Source organism: Eleginops maclovinus, chromosome 5, assembly GCF_036324505.1.
Source record: "Eleginops maclovinus isolate JMC-PN-2008 ecotype Puerto Natales chromosome 5, JC_Emac_rtc_rv5, whole genome shotgun sequence".
NCBI classification, from domain to species: domain Eukaryota; kingdom Metazoa; phylum Chordata; class Actinopteri; order Perciformes; family Eleginopidae; genus Eleginops; species Eleginops maclovinus.
In genome coordinates, this window is record NC_086353.1 from 2,031,008 (window position 1) to 2,048,308 (window position 17,301).

The window sequence follows — 17,301 nt, forward strand, 5'->3', positions numbered from 1 at the left end:
CACAAAAAGAGGTAAAACAGTGCAAAAACAATTGTCCAGACATTGTTCAGTGTCTGTGTTAAGTGTAAATATTGTATTTATTTTCAAATAGTTCAAATGGTCTTTAAATTACTTTTATAATAGAACTATCTTTTGCTCCTTTTTCTTCCGTATTCTTCTTTCTGTGTCTTTGTATGCGACATCCATACCAAAGCAAACTCCTCTTATGTGTAAACCTGTTTTAATATTTATAAAAGTATATATTTATTTTATATCAGAGGGAGGCTGATCCAGATTGACAGCTCCACCCAGCCTATGACACCGCATGACGTCTACACCCACACAGCCAATCACGAGCCGGGTGGGCGGGTACATAGTCCAAATTTTACGCGGCGCGCAACGGGCCGAAACACCGAGAATGAATATCCCGGTCTCAACCGGTTTCAACCGGTCCGTGGTTGGAAGCATGAGCTTAGAGGAAGAGCACACTTGCACGCATTAAAACATCTCTGCTTTCCAACAGTGTGTGCGAATAGAACCAGAAATAAACACGAAACTCTTTTTACTTCGTGATTATGACCCGGAATACCACTCTAAAGTGTGACTCCGAGAATCTGTGTTGTTAGCTTAGCTTAAATTAGCCCGCAGACTAGAATCTTCATAGACTTTTCCATTAGCACGCTACATTGCTATTAGCCTGATAAAAGGGAGGCGGCTGTAATCACTAATAGCTAAAGGAAAATATATGTTTTCTGGCTGAAGACAAGAATCTATAGGCTGTGGTAATCTGTGGAAAGCTTTTTATTACACCGCCAAGAATCGATAAGTATCCAAGTGTCTAACGGTGTTTTTAAATTAGAGCAGTTGGTGTCATCCAGGGAAGCTAACGTTAGCATTTTAGCTACCGAAGGTTAGGGGCAAACGTGTGTCATGAGATAACGTTTTATCGCGTTGAAAGGATTAATATTACAACAAGACACATCTGTGAAGGCAGTAACTGTTTCCAAGGAGCGGACGGGACACACTAGGTAAGTTAAATCCGATAAAGAGTAACCTAACTTACCCAGCGTGGGCTAACGTTAGCATCCGTTTCTTAAGTAATACGGTTGTTTTTGCCTAACTACACAAACCACACACCGACACAGCGCAGTGTGGTAGCCCGAGGACTGGTGTCTCCAGGATCTGTTTTCCAGTCACCTTTTTAATTAAAGTGTAGAACAGGTCTATCAGTCGGGTTGTGGTGAATGCGGTGCTACCCGTCCAGTAAGCCAGGTGGGGGCGCCGTTTCATCTTTTCGTAGTTTATGAAATAATGGGTGTCATAATTGGACCACGAGGCTTACTGTCTTAACACATTTTGACTGAACAGGAATAAGTTGTTTGTTATTTGCTACACATTTTTATCCGTGTATTATTGTATTCTATATTTTAATTTTTTTTGGGGTATCCATGGTATTATTCTTGCACTGTTTTAACCACCTCACATTTACCTTGTACTGTAACTTTTATTCCATTAGCACATACTGTGTAATTGGAATGTATTCGTAATGCAGGTTAGCAGAATGGCCTCACTCATTGTGATTATGTCATTCATTATTGTAAGCAGTATTTTAATGTTGTCAACAAAGGGTTGATTGTAACTCCTCATACTGAACCTTTAATGTACAGTATGACTTTTTTTTTTTTAACCTGACTATAAATAAACATGTTGGATCTTGACCTAGAAAACCAGTTAAATGTTGTGCATTAAAGAATACAATATTCCACACCGAAATATTACTAGAATAGAAGTTTGCAGAAACTGGAAATGCTTCTGATTTTTTGTTTGTTGAGTTAATGAACTTAATAAGATAACACCACTGATTTAAACGTCCTGTTTGTAGTATTTAAAATGTAAATATGTTTCAAGTTATACGCACACTACAGTCGCACAGAAGCAGCTGCTGGGCATGAAAGTCTTCACTCCTATTATAGATCTGTGTATTTCTTTTAATACATTCGCGTCATTTCTTGCTGAGTATTATCCTGTGCTGTTGTGATGTGAAGTTCAAACGGCTTTTCTTCCCCATTCCTCAGAAGCTCTATGCCAGCAGAAATGACGATGTTGGCCGATCACCCAGCCAGACAGCTGCTGGACTTCACTCAGAAACTGGACATCAACCTCTTGGATAATGTTGTCAACTCCATGCACCATGACATTGGATCCCAGGTGAGGACCAACACTTTAAAGTGTCTGAATACTGTGTTGCTTAGCTTAACCATGCCGTATTAGGGGAGATCATGTCAAATAAGATGTGTAAGTGCATGAAAATGAACCTAAAGTATTTTTTAAAACCGTATGTGATGTCTTGCTCTCGTTTTTTCTAGCAAAGAGTGGCCCAGGAAGTTCTCACAAACCTCAAGGACCACCCAGACGCCTGGACAAGGGTCGACACCATCCTGGAGTTCTCCCAGAACATGAAAACAAAAGTACGTACCTGATGATGACCGCTGTGTTTCAAAAGCTATGGACCCCCAGCAGCTGCTCGTTGGCGGTCTCTCTCGGTGAATGTAATAATGTGAGCTGATGTTTATCCACATCAGGCCAATGCTTTCAGGGCAGGGAGGTTTGAGCAGTAACTCTGCTTTAGCGCCTCTGTATTTGTGAGATGTTTTCCAGCGTACAGGTGCATACTTTTTTTTATAATGTGGGGTCATTTTGCCTAAGTATTTCCATTTTTGCTGCATCTTTGGTTATTAGGCATGTGTTGTTGAACCTGTTATGATATCAATTGCCCAAATTTTGATTTAGCATTATGAGATTGAGTTTCTCATGCTGTTATTATTTTTCAGTTTTAAGCTCTTATTGACCCTTTTTTATAGAAGTGCAGCAGTTGATGTTTCCAGTAGTGTTAAGTGCTGCAAAACGTACCAATAATACTGTTTCAGCAGCTTGATAGACATGGTTAAGCTGCACTGTGTTGTTACGAGAGATATTAAATATGTTATTTACAGATATTTACAAGCAGCAGCCGTATGCATTCATTTCAATTAAGATTTATTTTATAGGAGCCACAATATGTGAATTTAAATGTCATGTAAAATATAAAGATTTGAAACATTTATTAAGACATGGGTAATGTGTAGAAAGACTAACTTAACTTTTGAGTAATTGTCTGAGGTTAATGTGCCAAGTACAGACTATAATTTTATACTATATTGAGTATCCATTGCATGAACATGTTTGGACATGTCTTTCGATTGGGACGGTCCATGACTCATAACACATCTTTTATTTACCATTACTCTGGTGATGGAACACATGATGATGTTATTTATATTATAATTAGCCCTGGTTTGTTGTTTATCAGCTCTGATGTAAAGAATATGTCTCCCTTTTCCCCCTCAGTATTACGCACTGCAGATTCTGGAGACGGTCATCAAAACACGCTGGAAAATTCTTCCTAGAAATCAGTGTGAAGGTGAGCTTTGTATTATAAGAATAATGTGCATAATGTGGATTCTGTCTTTGTTAGTTGTCATGGAAATATTTTCTATTTTTAAAATTCTTGTTTGTTTTTACAGGTATCAAGAAATATGTTGTTGGGTTGATCATTAAGACTTCTTCTGATCCTGCAAACATGGAGGTGAGCTAACATAAAGATAAGTCACTCTGGTTGTTAACGGTGCTGCTTGATACTGATGTGACTGGTGTGGTGTTTGTTTGCAGAAAGAGGGAGTCTACATTTCAAAACTCAACATGATCCTCGTACAGGTGAATACACTTTGATCGTTAACACGTGGCACACTAAAGGTCATGATGTGATGAGGCTGCTGACACACAGCTCTTCTTTTCTGGACTGTTCTTAGATCCTGAAACAGGAATGGCCCAAGCACTGGCCGACCTTCATCAGTGACATCGTGGGAGCGAGTCGGACCAGCGAGAGCCTCTGTCAGAACAACATGATCATCCTCAAGCTGCTCAGCGAGGAGGTCTTTGACTTCTCCAGCGGACAGATGACCCAGGTGAAGGCCAAGCATCTCAAAGACAGGTAATTTTTAAATTGTGCAGAAAAAAATGATTCCTCTTTGGAACAGACGTTGTGTATTATCCAGAAATGATCTCAGTTTTCAAGTCGTTTTAAGTAATGACTAACTTGACGGATGTTCCCTACTCTTTGTTCCTCAGCATGTGCAATGAGTTCTCCTCCATATTCCAGCTGTGCCAGTTTGTGATGGTAAGACATGAATGAATTGAATCCAGACCAGGCTATTCTCAGCCACTCGGATGTTTTAATTAACTCCACGATCCTATTCTAAGGTGCTGTTTCTTCTTTTTCTGAATAGGAAAACTCCCAGAATGCACCGCTTGTCCACGCCACTCTGGAGACTCTACTCCGCTTCCTGAATTGGATTCCCTTAGGTTACATCTTCGAAACCAAGCTCATCAGCACTCTGGTCTACAAGGTAAAGCAGCTCGTATAACATAGGTTCAGATAAACAAAACTGGAGGTTGAACATTTGTATCATTTTCTGAAGCTCAGTGATAGAAATGTGTTGTTGGTGGTCCACAAATAAAAAGTAAAAACACACAGCTCACATAAATTAAAACTGTATTATACGCTTGCATCAGTCCATCCTTTGAAGGAGTTCTATTGAGTCTCAAGAAAACACAATTAGTGGCTTATGACTTAAAATGGAGAGAAAATGAATCACCAAACTTGGATATTAAATAGATATTTACGTAACTTTCCAATGGAAAGACGATCTCTGGTGTCAGCTTCTTAAATGTATGGATTTTCTCTGTTTGATATCATCTTTATTGAATGTCTTCAGGCAATTTTAGGAGGTTACCCCTGGGAAAACTGTTTTTATTACAATTTATACACCAGGCCCTTCATCTAAATGCATGAATAGATAATTAAAGCTATCTTTAGCTGCAGCCCTAGTTTGCTCTGCGATGAGCGTCTGTAGCTGTTTGGTTCCCAGCCTTCAATTATCCCTGGATCCTAAAACTGCCTTTTGATTTATAGAGGAATAAGGACTTCTGATTAACAGGCAGGACAGTTGACCCCTGCTGTTGACCTCTGACGACGTTTTTATTCCTGTGTTTCAGTTCTTGAACGTGCCCATGTTTCGCAACGTGACACTGAAATGTTTGACAGAGATCGCCGGCGTGAGCGTCAACCAGTACGAGGAGCAGTTTGTCAACCAGTTCACCCTCACCATGGGCCAGCTTAAACAGGTACACACACACACACACACACACACACACACACACACACACACACACACACACTCAGAGCACTCTCATTATGAGTGGGGCTTTAGTTAATTGCACTCAGAATGATTACACACAAGCACAGTTACACAGGGCCACTCTGTTATTACTCACACAAACACACACTTTGTGCAACCCTCCTCAGTGTCCTACCTCACACACACAAAGTATGTAAAGTCTGTGCTCGCAATTGTGCTCTCAGCTTGTTGTTGCACACACACACTTGCACAGAACATTGTCATGCAGTTTTCTGTTCACTGTAATTACAAGTGGACAAGAGTAACAGTGACATTTAAGCTGTGTTTGAGGAGATGCAGTGGAGAGCTTCAGGGGGAATTTCCAAAAACAAAAACACAAGTGGAGATCTTTGTTAGTATTTTCCGTGTCTTTGTTTGTTTGTTCTGAAAGCAATTGACCTTCCCCCGGCAGTAAGATCAGACTTTATTTATCCCGAGGGAAATTCTTGTGCCAGAGTTACAAAATATACAACAAACATACGAATAAGATGGACAAATAATGAATGTAAGATGTAGAAAACGGTACCAATAATAATAACGGACAAACAGGAAGGAAGGAGGAGAAATTATGAGGCTCCGAGAAGAAGTCCACAAGAGGAAGTAGTAGTCAGTACAGAGTGAAAGGACACACTCCAATATATGGTGTATTTCCAATGTGCTGACAGGTGTGGTTGCCTCCACCCCTCACACACCTTCAGAGAGTATGCTTTTACAGACCGCCTCAGGCTGAAGACATGACAGGCAAGCATTACTCTCTACGGGTCTCTAATAGCTGCTAATGGTTTTCTAGATGAATGATGTTTTTACAAGATCGTGTACAGGATAATCAATCTGGTTTTATACAAAATCGAAATCTTTAAACCACAATTAGATCTGGTAAATGTAATAAAATATGCCAAGAAGGAAAAACTAGGCTCGACACTGATTGAAGTTATTGCCGAAAATTCCTTTGACCTATGAGACTCAGACTTTCTTTTTAAAATATAGAAAAGGTGATCATTTCCAGTAGAAGAAAACCTAGATTGAGATGTTATGATTACAAAGGGGCATCAGACATAAAATCCTATAACTCCAGAGCAACACATTCTGCCATTGTTTTGCAGGAGCAGGGAAAATAGACTTAGAAAGACAAAGTGTACAAACGCACAAAATATGAACCATAACACCAGATAGAGCTGCAGGAAACCAGTAAAAACTAAAGTGAGACAATCCTCTATAGACGCTTCAATCTAATATCCGTCTGTTGTGGCCCAGTCTCACACACATTTATGGAAGCATAAACATCACTCCAGATTGTCTCAGCCCATTACCCATCAGCATGTGTGCACACACTCCTCACCAGGTGGATGCAAACGGCTCCACCTGCCTGCAGCTGCTGTCATTGTAGGGAGGGGTCAGGGAAGGGACGTGTGTGTGTGTGTGTGTGTGTGTATGTGTGTGGTTGTGTGTATTTGCACAAAGATAATTATATGATTCTGAATGTGAAGGAGGATTTAAACCAACTCACATTTACTGTAGCAGCTTTATCCGAAGCCTTCCAGCCTCTCAGTCTTTTTCCTCTCATAGTGTTTCGGATGGTTGCTTTGATTTCAAGATCCAAAGGCTTTATTGTAGATATGGCACTGCACATCTTAACTCACAGGCTCCTCCAACAATGCACTAAAACAAACCCAATAAAATAGTGCAATAAGAAACTGAGCAGACATTAAAAAAAAGTTTATGTTGTAAGATTAATGTGCAAGTAATGAAATGAAGTAAACTGTATACATGTCTGAAAAACAAAATACAGTAAGCTAAATGAGTTTTGAGTAAATGCCTGTTTCTTTTGTAAGTTTTCGATCTGGTTGTCCTGCATGAACTGTTCTTTCTTGGGTGGTCTCATGGCTCAATGGTTTAAGACGCCACATGTTTACAGTAAATGCAACGTCCTCAAACTAAACACACCGTGGAAACAGTTATGGGGAATAATAAATAAACCTCAGCCATACATAAATAACGGTGAGTTTCTGATGTGCTGTGTCGTCTCTCTGGTCAGATGCTGCCTCTGAACACCAACATCAGAGTGGCCTACGCCAACGGGAAGGACGACGAGCAGAACTTCATCCAGAACCTCAGCCTCTTCCTCTGCACGTTCCTCAAAGAGCACGGCCAGCTCATCGAGAAGAGGAACAACTTGAGGGAGTCGCTCATGGAGGTACGAAGATATTGACTTTGGTCGAGTAAACAGACCTACAACTTTCAGCTGAGGCTTTATAATCATTTTCGCCTCTGCTTCAGGGATGTTGAAAGGAAACCTCCCTCTGCCTTTGCCTTTTTTATCCTGATTACACCGTTTAACGACACACACTAGGGACAGATTACAGGGGGGAAGGGTAGTCCATTCCTGTAGCTGTGTCTCCACTTATTTCAGGAGGAGACTGAGGTAGACAGTCTGTGAAGCAGTTGTTGTTGAAGTCAGTTGTTGTTGTTTTTTTGCTTAAACACAGAGATTGAATTATCTCAGATGTAGCAAAATGAAACGAGTGTTCTTTGTTTGTTAAAATTGGCTTCATTGGCCCGGCACACATACAGGTTTTTTGCATTTGTCTCAATTTACTTGCTCAAAAATAGACATTAAAGCAACGTACAAGATCAACAAAGCTGCAAAATAACTTTCGTTTTACAATAAAATAATGGATCTGATAAATAAATGTAATACAGCAATCATTTAATCATAATAATATTGTGGAACTTAACATTCACACTTCACACTTGATGTAAGATTCCATTCATTGCACTATTGTGTATAATATCCTGCTTTATATTTTGTAAACTTCAATAGTGTTTACTTGGATTATTTATATTCATAGTCAACTATCTTTTCTCTAATGCAGGTTTATTTTTATGTGTATTTCAGTTTCTTCTTTGAGATGTTTATACTTTAGAATTGTTTATTTCTTCTTTTTATTTCTAATCATTTGCTACGCATTGTATCACGCTGCTGCAAAACAAACATTTCCCCCTTAGGGATTAATAAAGTAATTCTTACCTTATCTATTTCATCATGCCACTCTAGGTCATCCTTTGACTGTGAAGTCAGATGGGGAGTGCAGAGCTTAACACGATCCCTAATAGACGTCTGCGTCTTTAGTGAGCTTTCTGAAAATTTGGTATGAAACGTGTTCTTCCTCTGGCAGAAGGAGTAACATGACGTTCTCTTGTCCTTCAGGCCCTGCACTTCATGCTGCTGGTGTCGGAGGTAGAGGAGACGGAGATTTTTAAGATCTGTCTGGAGTACTGGAACCACCTGGCAGCAGAGCTCTACAGAGAGAGTCCTTTCTCAACCTCCAGCACCCCGCTGCTGTCTGACGTGCCCCCCCGCAGACACCTCTACCTGCCGGTCCTTTCACAAGTACGCCTCATAACACTCAGACATGATCAGCTTCCACAACTGTTTACTCGTATAGACTGATAAATGACACACATTTAAACAATAAAGAGATGTTTTTTATGTTAAATTATTGAGCATTTGTTCGATAAAACGTAAAAAAAATTGGGAAATATGCAATGGGATTTCATCAGATTTTGTTAAACCAATAGTCCAAAACCAAAGGCTTCAACTTCAGTCACCAAAACAACAAATATAATCAGATACTATGTGACATTTTTGCTTTAAATTAAATGTTTCAGTCATGGATTTAGATTGAGATCACTCAGGCTCATTCAAAAAGGACCTCAGAGTTTCTCAGATCCAACTAATTCCTCTTCTTCTTCCTCCTCGTCGTCTTCCTGAAGGTGCGTTTGCTGATGGTGAGCCGCATGGCCAAACCAGAGGAGGTTCTGGTGGTGGAGAACGATCAGGGGGAGGTGGTCCGGGAGTTCATGAAGGACACAGACGCCATCAACCTCTACAAGAACATGAGGGAGACTCTGGGTGCGTTAGATCTGTGGTGACAAATGTTTGTTTTCTTCTTTAGATGCACCAATTCAGAGTGCCCTTTTTGTTTCATGGGTTGTGAAAGTGTACCTTTATTGGCTCATATGTAGCTTACACTGAAGTTAACAGGAAAAATGAGAGTGCTGCTCTGTTTTAAATCTATTATTCTCCGGTCTAGCTAGGTAGCTAAAAACACAAACAGCTAGATCTGTTGTTGGAGACAAAGGGAGTAGGGACATTTGTGTATTGTATGTTTAAACAGCGTAAATTGTACTCTGAAAACCCCTGTAAAATGATCCTCTGTGACTCATCCGTCTGCCTCTCTGTGTCCGCAGTGTATTTGACCCATCTGGACTACGCCGACACCGAACGCATCATGACGGAGAAGCTGCACAACCAGGTGAACGGCACCGAGTGGTCGTGGAGGAACCTGAACATGCTCTGCTGGGCCATCGGCTCCATCAGCGGGGCCATGCACGAGGAGGACGAGAAGAGATTCCTGGTCACTGTCATCAAGGTGGGTCACACAGACGATATTAGATTTAAGCAGCACCCATCTGCGGGCAGAACTCAGTGAGTCATGCTGTCACACATTTGAAGGGAAATGTCTCCCTCACTCAATCCTAAATGCTTTCACTGTGAACCCATTCCTCACAACCTACTATAAACACAGCAGTAACGTGTGTGTTCTCTCTCAGGACCTGCTTGGCTTGTGTGAGCAGAAAAGAGGGAAGGACAACAAGGCTATCATAGCGTCCAACATCATGTACATCGTGGGTCAGTACCCTCGCTTCCTCCGGGCTCACTGGAAGTTCCTCAAGACCGTCGTCAACAAGCTGTTTGAGTTCATGCACGGTGAGAGAGAAACACACTTCACACACACACCAGATCCAAACCCTTTGTTTATGTTTTTGACTCACTCTGTCTTTAAGAAAATCCTCCTGACCCGCCTGTTCCTCACCGCGTTTCACCGACTGTCCTTTATTTTATATTTGAACCTTTTATCTTTTTAAAACTCGGCTCCCTGGTTTGATTTCTTTAAATGTGTTTCACTAAATATGTTCCTTTAGATAACTTTTTTTCTCCCTCATGTGAAGCACCTTGAGATCTCGTTGATTTTAAAGTGGGGTTTAGAAATACAAATTATTATTATATCTTTTGCTGAACCCTTGAATCAAAAATCCACTACATTTTGAAGACTTAGAATGATCATTTTTTATGGTTGATGTGCTTACACTAAGGGGGAAAAAAGTAATACAATCAGTTGAATTTATCTTTACCATTTGTTGTGTTTGTGCCAATTAATGACAGTCTAAATACAAATGTAGGTGGAAAGACAAAACTGCACCAAAACGTTTCCCTAAATACTTCTTTATTCAAACCTTTTTAAATCTCCAATCTAACTCTGGTTGCACATTTTAAATTTAGAGTAGGCCTGTCCCAATCCATTATGGTAACTCTACACAATTATATTGGCCAAAAGAACTCACAATAACAGTTTCATTTGGATATCTATAGAACATATTCAAACAAAAGCTTTGTCAAATTCATCTGTTTTCTCTTTTTGTCAATTGAATTACACTCAAATAATACGAGTTAAGTTGTTAAGAGTCACACAACTCTACAAAAGCATAAACATGTATACTTATGGACTGTGGAAAGCCACCAGATGAACTGACCACCGACACAAATGTTCATGTCCATCATTACTTTATAAAATATGTTAAATGTCAGGGTTATTGCCCTTACTGGTTTATTACCACACCCCAAAAATTGAAGCCTCCAGACCTGAAGACCCAGAATTAGTATTTCCTTAAAGTGCTTTAGTAACTTAAGTGGTGTTGTTTATCTTCCTCTTCGTCCCTCAGAGACACACGACGGGGTGCAGGACATGGCGTGTGACACCTTCATCAAGATCGCCCAGAAGTGCCGGCGTCATTTTGTGCAGGTTCAGGTGGGCGAGGTGATGCCCTTCATCGACGAGATCCTCAACAACATCAACACCATCATCTGCGACCTGCAGCCGCAGCAGGTCGGTACCATCAGCAATGGCACGGCTTTGAGATCTGGTTTCACTATTGTGCTTTTAAAAAAAATCTTTGTCCCCGGTCTCTGCAGGTGCACACGTTTTACGAGGCGGTCGGCTACATGATCGGCGCTCAGACAGACCAGGCGGTTCAGGAGCTTCTGATCGAGAAGTACATGCTGCTGCCGAACCAGGTGTGGGACAGCATCATCCAGCAGGCCACCAAGGTGAGGTTATAATCCACTGATCTCTCCTACATGCTTTAAAACATCTACTTTCATTTCTAGATTTCTACTTAAAAGAAGCAGTCAAAAATATTATCATAAACTGGAAACTAAATAAAGAGATATCCTTAAATAGAAACTAAACTTCAAAATGCATTTGTTATTTTATTATCCTTTTGACCACCTCCATATTCCATAAGAGAGAGTTCTTCACAATGAATCCTTTAGAGTCCAGTCTTTTATAAATAAACATGTTAATATAATGTCTTACTCACACTAACCTGTGCCTTTGTGCTGCAGAACGTGGACATCCTGAAGGACGCGGAGACGGTGCGTCAGCTGGGCAGCATCCTGAAGACCAACGTGCGAGCATGTAAAGCAGTGGGTCATCCGTTCGTCGTCCAGCTGGGACGGATCTACCTGGACATGCTCAACGTCTACAAGTGTCTGAGTGAGAACATCTCTTCAGCTGTCCAGACCAACGGTAATAAGCTGTTTATGTACACGCACGATGTCTGTAAGCTCTTATGAATACAGGATTTGATTAAAGCCACATGAGACCCGCAGCTTTTTATGAGCCTATTAAAGACTTGGGCTCTGATCCAGCTCGCTGCGCTGGATATATGTGGTAGAGCTGGGCCAAGAAATGCATCTAATTCTCGAGCCAAAAACCCAAATTTCTTATTATATCTTTGACTCGCACTTGATGCATGTTTGAATAACTGTCTTTAAACATGTTTCACAGGAGAGATGGTGACCAAGCAGCCTCTGATCAGGAGTATGAGGACGGTGAAGAGAGAGACTCTGAAGCTGATCTCGGGCTGGGTCAGTCGCTCCAACGACCCTCAGATGGTGAGTCGGCTTATCTTTGTTTTTCCCATTTCTTCATGTCATGGGAGAATGTGTGTTACATTGAGTGTTACATTCGGCTCTTTACTAGATACAAATACCTTTAATATCACTTTTATCAAGGTTTCATTCAGGTGCAATCATGTTCAAGTCAAAATTAGATGTAGAAGTATAAAAATGGTCTCATGTTTGTAAATTGCTTGTGAAACATTATGTATGGGGTTTGATTTGTTCAAAATGGCTGTTTAAATAAAGTTTGATTGATACTCTTTCTGATCAAAATGTTCATTCATAGAAACGAGTCCGGGGTCGTTATGAATTGCTTGTGTTCATCACTCACAGACAGTCTTTTTCAACCTGTTCCCGTGTTGCTATGTGCTCCAGGTGGGAGAGAACTTTGTGCCCCCCCTGCTGGAGGCGGTGCTCATCGACTATCAGAGGAACGTCGCCGCTGCCCGGGAACCTGAGGTCCTCAGCACCATGGCAACCATCGTCAACAAGCTGGGAGCCCACCTCACGGGAGAAATCCCCAAAATCTTTGACGCTGTCTTCGAGTGCACTTTGAACATGATCAACAAGGTCGGTTTGAGTCCGTTAATTAAACGAATGAATATGAGCTGCTTAAATCACACTGATCATTAATACGTCCTGCTCTTCCTCCCGTACCGTCAGGACTTTGAAGAGTTCCCTGAACACAGAACACACTTCTTCTACCTTCTTCAAGCCGCCACCTCGCAGTGCTTCCCTGCCTTCCTCTCCATCGCACCGGCTCAGTTCAAGCTAATCCTGGACTCCATCATCTGGGCCTTCAAACACACCATGAGGAACGTGGCCGACACGGGTCAGTCAACCCCTCATAGTGTTAACACAAATATAGAAACCCTAGAAAACTGTTATTGGCAAAGTCTACAAATTTGGCTCAAGAATTTGGCTCAACAATGGGTTTGTCAGTTCAGAGCTGAAGCCAGCTAAATGATTTCAGTATTTTAATAGAAATGTGAACTTCTCATTTGTGGGGGGAAACCCCTTCTTGATTTACTATCATTTAGACATTGAGCACAGATGAATCAGACTTGAAAAAGATTAAAGGGACTCTCCTAAATTGCAGCTGAACATTTTTATTTCACACACCTGCATTTTTCCTACAGGGATTAATACAGTTTTATCAGATCTATACTCATCTTGTCTTATTTGACCCGATCTTCTCCCCAGGTCTCCAGATCCTGTACACTCTGCTGCAGAACGTGTCCGGAGAGGAGGCGGCAGCGCAGAGCTTCTACCAGACGTACTTCTGCGACATCCTGCAGCACATCTTCTCTGTGGTGACCGACACCTCTCACACTGCAGGTAAACACACCGACTTTAAGACCGTTCAGGTTTTAGAGGTATGAAGGATTTAAAAATGTTCTCGCAACAAGCAAGAATACCAATGAAGGCGTTCAAAGGGTTTAAATTCCCCATTTGAAATTGCACATTTGCTTTCAGAATAAAGATGGAGCTTTTAGACGCCTATTTTGCTAAACAAACTAACCACATAAATAATGAGGTTCTCCTGCTTGCTTCCCGTCTGCAGGGCTGACCATGCACGCCACCATCCTGGCCTACATGTTTAACCTGGTGGAGGAGGGGAAGGTCAGCGTCGCTCTTAGCGCCGCCAGCCCCACCAACAACCAGGCGCACGTGCAGGAGTACATCGCCAACCTGCTGAAGACCGCCTTCCCACATCTGCAGGAGTAAGTCTGCTGCAGCCTCTTGGGGAATCCACACTGAGATTACACGAGCAGACTGTTTTGGTTATTGTTGAAGTTTTACACAAAAACATTGAGATCAAAAATAAGATAACTGGGATATTTTCAGCCACTCAAGCGAAGGCTGAGTCAGCACTTTTAAACTCCAATTCCATTCTCAACTTTCACCTTGTAGAAATTGATTTTGAATAAAAAGGTTGAGGTTTACAGAAGGCTGAGGGAGTTTGTATGTTCATATGGCACTCGTAAATCTTCAGGCTTTTTTCTGTTACTTTGTCCCCCTCCACACTGTGCTGTTTGTAGACAAGCGACTAATAGCGTTTCTCATGTTCAGTGCCCAGGTGAAGGTGTTTGTGACCGGTCTGTTCAGCCTGAATCAGGACATCCCCGCCTTCAAGGAGCACCTCAGGGACTTCCTGGTGCAGATCAAGGTGAGTGTCAGAGGAGATGATTAATACCTGCATCTGAAATCAGACCATTGGGATTTAATTCATCATGATAATGCATGTCACTGCTTACATTTCTTTAATTCTTACATATATAGTACCTTTTGTCTGGAACCTTGAAAGTGCTTAATTATGTGTTGAGATTTTTGTAATAAAGCATATTGATAAGAGACTCAGCAATTGAGTAAAATCAGGAAACATCACTAGAAGTTCTATCAAAATCTGAACGTACATAGAAGCAGCTCTGTGGACCAATTATAGAAGCCCAGGGACGTTAGTAGTTGTGTATGTTTGTAAATGTAAACACATTAGGGCATTATGTGTAATTTTGTTTTGAAGAAATGGTAACCTGTTCAAGGATTATCTTAATCTTTGAGAGCAGAGAGAAGTAGTGCAGCTCCCTCTGTTAGAAAGCTAAAGCCTGGTGGTGGTGTTGCCGATGCTGAGCCTCTGCTTGTGTGGTCCTGCAGGAGTTTGCTGGCGAGGACACGACAGACCTGTTCCTGGAGGAGAGGGAAACGTCTCTGCGCCAAGCCCAGGAGGAGAAACACAAGCTGCAGATGTCGGTGCCCGGCATCCTCAACCCCCACGAGCTGCCGGAGGAGATGTGCGACTGAAGCAGCAGCGTGTACAGAAACAGCTCTGAGCGGGGGAAAGGGTCACGAGAGAGCACGGACGCTTCCTGTTGATAGTTTTCTTTTCAAGTGTGTTTGTGTGCGAGTGTGTGTGTTTGAAAAAGAGAATGAGGGGCCAGAGGAAGGACCCCAGCACTCGGTTGTACGTCGACCAAATCAATGTCAATATGTAAATGAGACTCGTCCCCCCCTGACCCCCTCCCCTTAACCCCGGCGCGGATTCTTCTTTTCTTTTTCCTACAAACTTATTTTATACAAAGGTTTTTTTGTGTGTAACATGCCATCTTTTGTTAATTCTGTTGCTAATTAAAGCTTTATGTTTGGACATACGGTTCTTCTACACCTGCATGAATTTGAAAGAATTTAAGGTTATTTTAACTCCCTCTTCCCCACCTCAACTCACCTCCTCTCCTTTTTGTTAATATGTAATATATAATGTTGAAACACTTGCGATGGTTAGATGACAGATGCTCTGAAGTGCCATGTCCATGGTGCAGGAGGAATGTGATGCTCAAGGAGTACACGTGTACTTCCTCGCTTCCTTTGTTGTCTTGTTTTGGTTTGTCAGTGTTTTTGTTTTTTTTCTTCTACTCTGGCTCTGATCGACCGCTCTGCGATTTGGATGAAAAGGAAGGCTGCGTGCATATCATCCTGTTTGTAAAGCTGTCTTAGTACTCTGAGAATATAAAGTTGGCTATTTTTACAAAAAAAAGTGTCTGGATTCTTTTTTTCAAACACTCTGGAGTTCATGGAAAACCTGGAAAAGGCGAGGAATGTCCGACTCGGCTTCCAGGAGCTGAAGGTTTACTGCAAATTACGTTTATTGTAAAAGTTGCTGGAAACTTTGACGTTCAGCCCGGCTGTTGATGAATATATTTACCTTCAGAGGAAATGTTTCCCAAACTCTGGCACAACAGAGGAGTAACACCTGAGCAAAGTTAAACATATTTTTTATAAATCTGATATTTTTCCCCGGTCCAAACTAAACCACTTGTTAAACACAGATGTTTCTGACATATAATTATTTAATTGCGTCACAGTAATTGTTGCATCAGATCCATGATGATACTCTGTAGCATGACACAATCTCTTCTGTAAAACAGGTTTTGAATCTGATTTATTTGGGAATAAGTGACAATAAGTTCATGCTCATTATCAGAAGAGGAAACTACATTCGTGTTAGTATTATTTGAGCTTCTTGTATTTTAATAGTTCCATTTTTGTTATTGTATACTTCTTGACTACAACTTTAGGCAAACATTGGCATAATAGAAACTAAAATGAGCGCCACCTTTTACCAGCTGCATTCAATTGATCACAACCATTATTATATGATGTATATGATTATGAACCGGTCTGCATCAAGGTGTACTATGGTACTTTTAAGTGTATTTTGATGCCAATACTTTTACTTCAACAAGATTTTAAATGCAGGACCTAAAATGCACTCAGAGCTTTCCTATACTGGTGTTTTACTACATAAAGAATGACTCGATTAATAAAGTTAAACACATCTTTTACATAAATGCGCTTCATCATTGTGAAGATATCGCGAGATTTCCGAAGAAACACGAACGGGTGAAGGAGTGCACGGAAACTCCCGAACGATCTCCACTGTGAGTGGGCCCCCGCCCCCTCCCTTCCCTTTTCATCATGGCTGCTGTGTCTACTGTCTCAAGTAACGCTCAGATCGGACTATGACTCGATTTCTACCTTTTCAGTGGGATAACCTTCACCAATCACTCCTTTCGTTAAGAGAATAAGTTTAAATGTACAAATAAAAAATACAAGATAACAATTCAACTTAATCAAAAGTGTCTATTGTTTTACATTAGAGTTTAACCTTATGTTATTTTTACAGTTTAAATGTATGGATTAGAGATACAGATAAAGCTTTGCAAACAATTAAAAGGGAGTTTTAAAAAATATATTTGAAAATGATGTGTTTTTAAGTGATTTTATTTCTAATAAATTGACTTAAACCCCACCAAAAAAATCTGTAGAAGTTTCAATTTAAGGGTTTAAGAGATACAGATAAAGCTTTGCATAAAATTAAAAGCGATTATTGATATGTTTTTACAGTAGGAGTTTAAATGTATGGATTCAAATACAAGATAACATTGCAATTGCAGTGAATATATTTTTTAAATAATTTGACTTAAACCTTAATTCTTTTAAATAGAAGTTTAAATGTACTACAAA

General features: G+C 40.8%; 1 protein-coding gene across 1 annotated transcript; it reads left to right on the top strand.

The window, feature by feature from the left end:
* Positions 1-389: 389 nt before the first annotated feature.
* Positions 390-15,811, top strand: xpo1a (exportin 1 (CRM1 homolog, yeast) a). The gene is made up of 25 exons (XM_063884641.1): positions 390-1,007; positions 2,055-2,187; positions 2,346-2,447; positions 3,367-3,439; positions 3,543-3,604; positions 3,688-3,732; positions 3,828-4,009; positions 4,147-4,195; positions 4,305-4,424; positions 5,074-5,202; positions 7,291-7,449; positions 8,464-8,646; positions 9,030-9,168; positions 9,507-9,688; positions 9,870-10,026; positions 11,040-11,203; positions 11,290-11,424; positions 11,722-11,905; positions 12,167-12,273; positions 12,655-12,849; positions 12,943-13,111; positions 13,483-13,617; positions 13,844-14,003; positions 14,353-14,449; positions 14,935-15,811. The coding sequence occupies exons 2-25, from the start codon at positions 2,062-2,064 to the stop codon at positions 15,079-15,081; spliced, it is 3,201 nt and encodes a 1,066-aa protein (XP_063740711.1). The 5' UTR covers positions 390-1,007; positions 2,055-2,061; the 3' UTR covers positions 15,082-15,811.
* Positions 15,812-17,301: the final 1,490 nt, after the last annotated feature.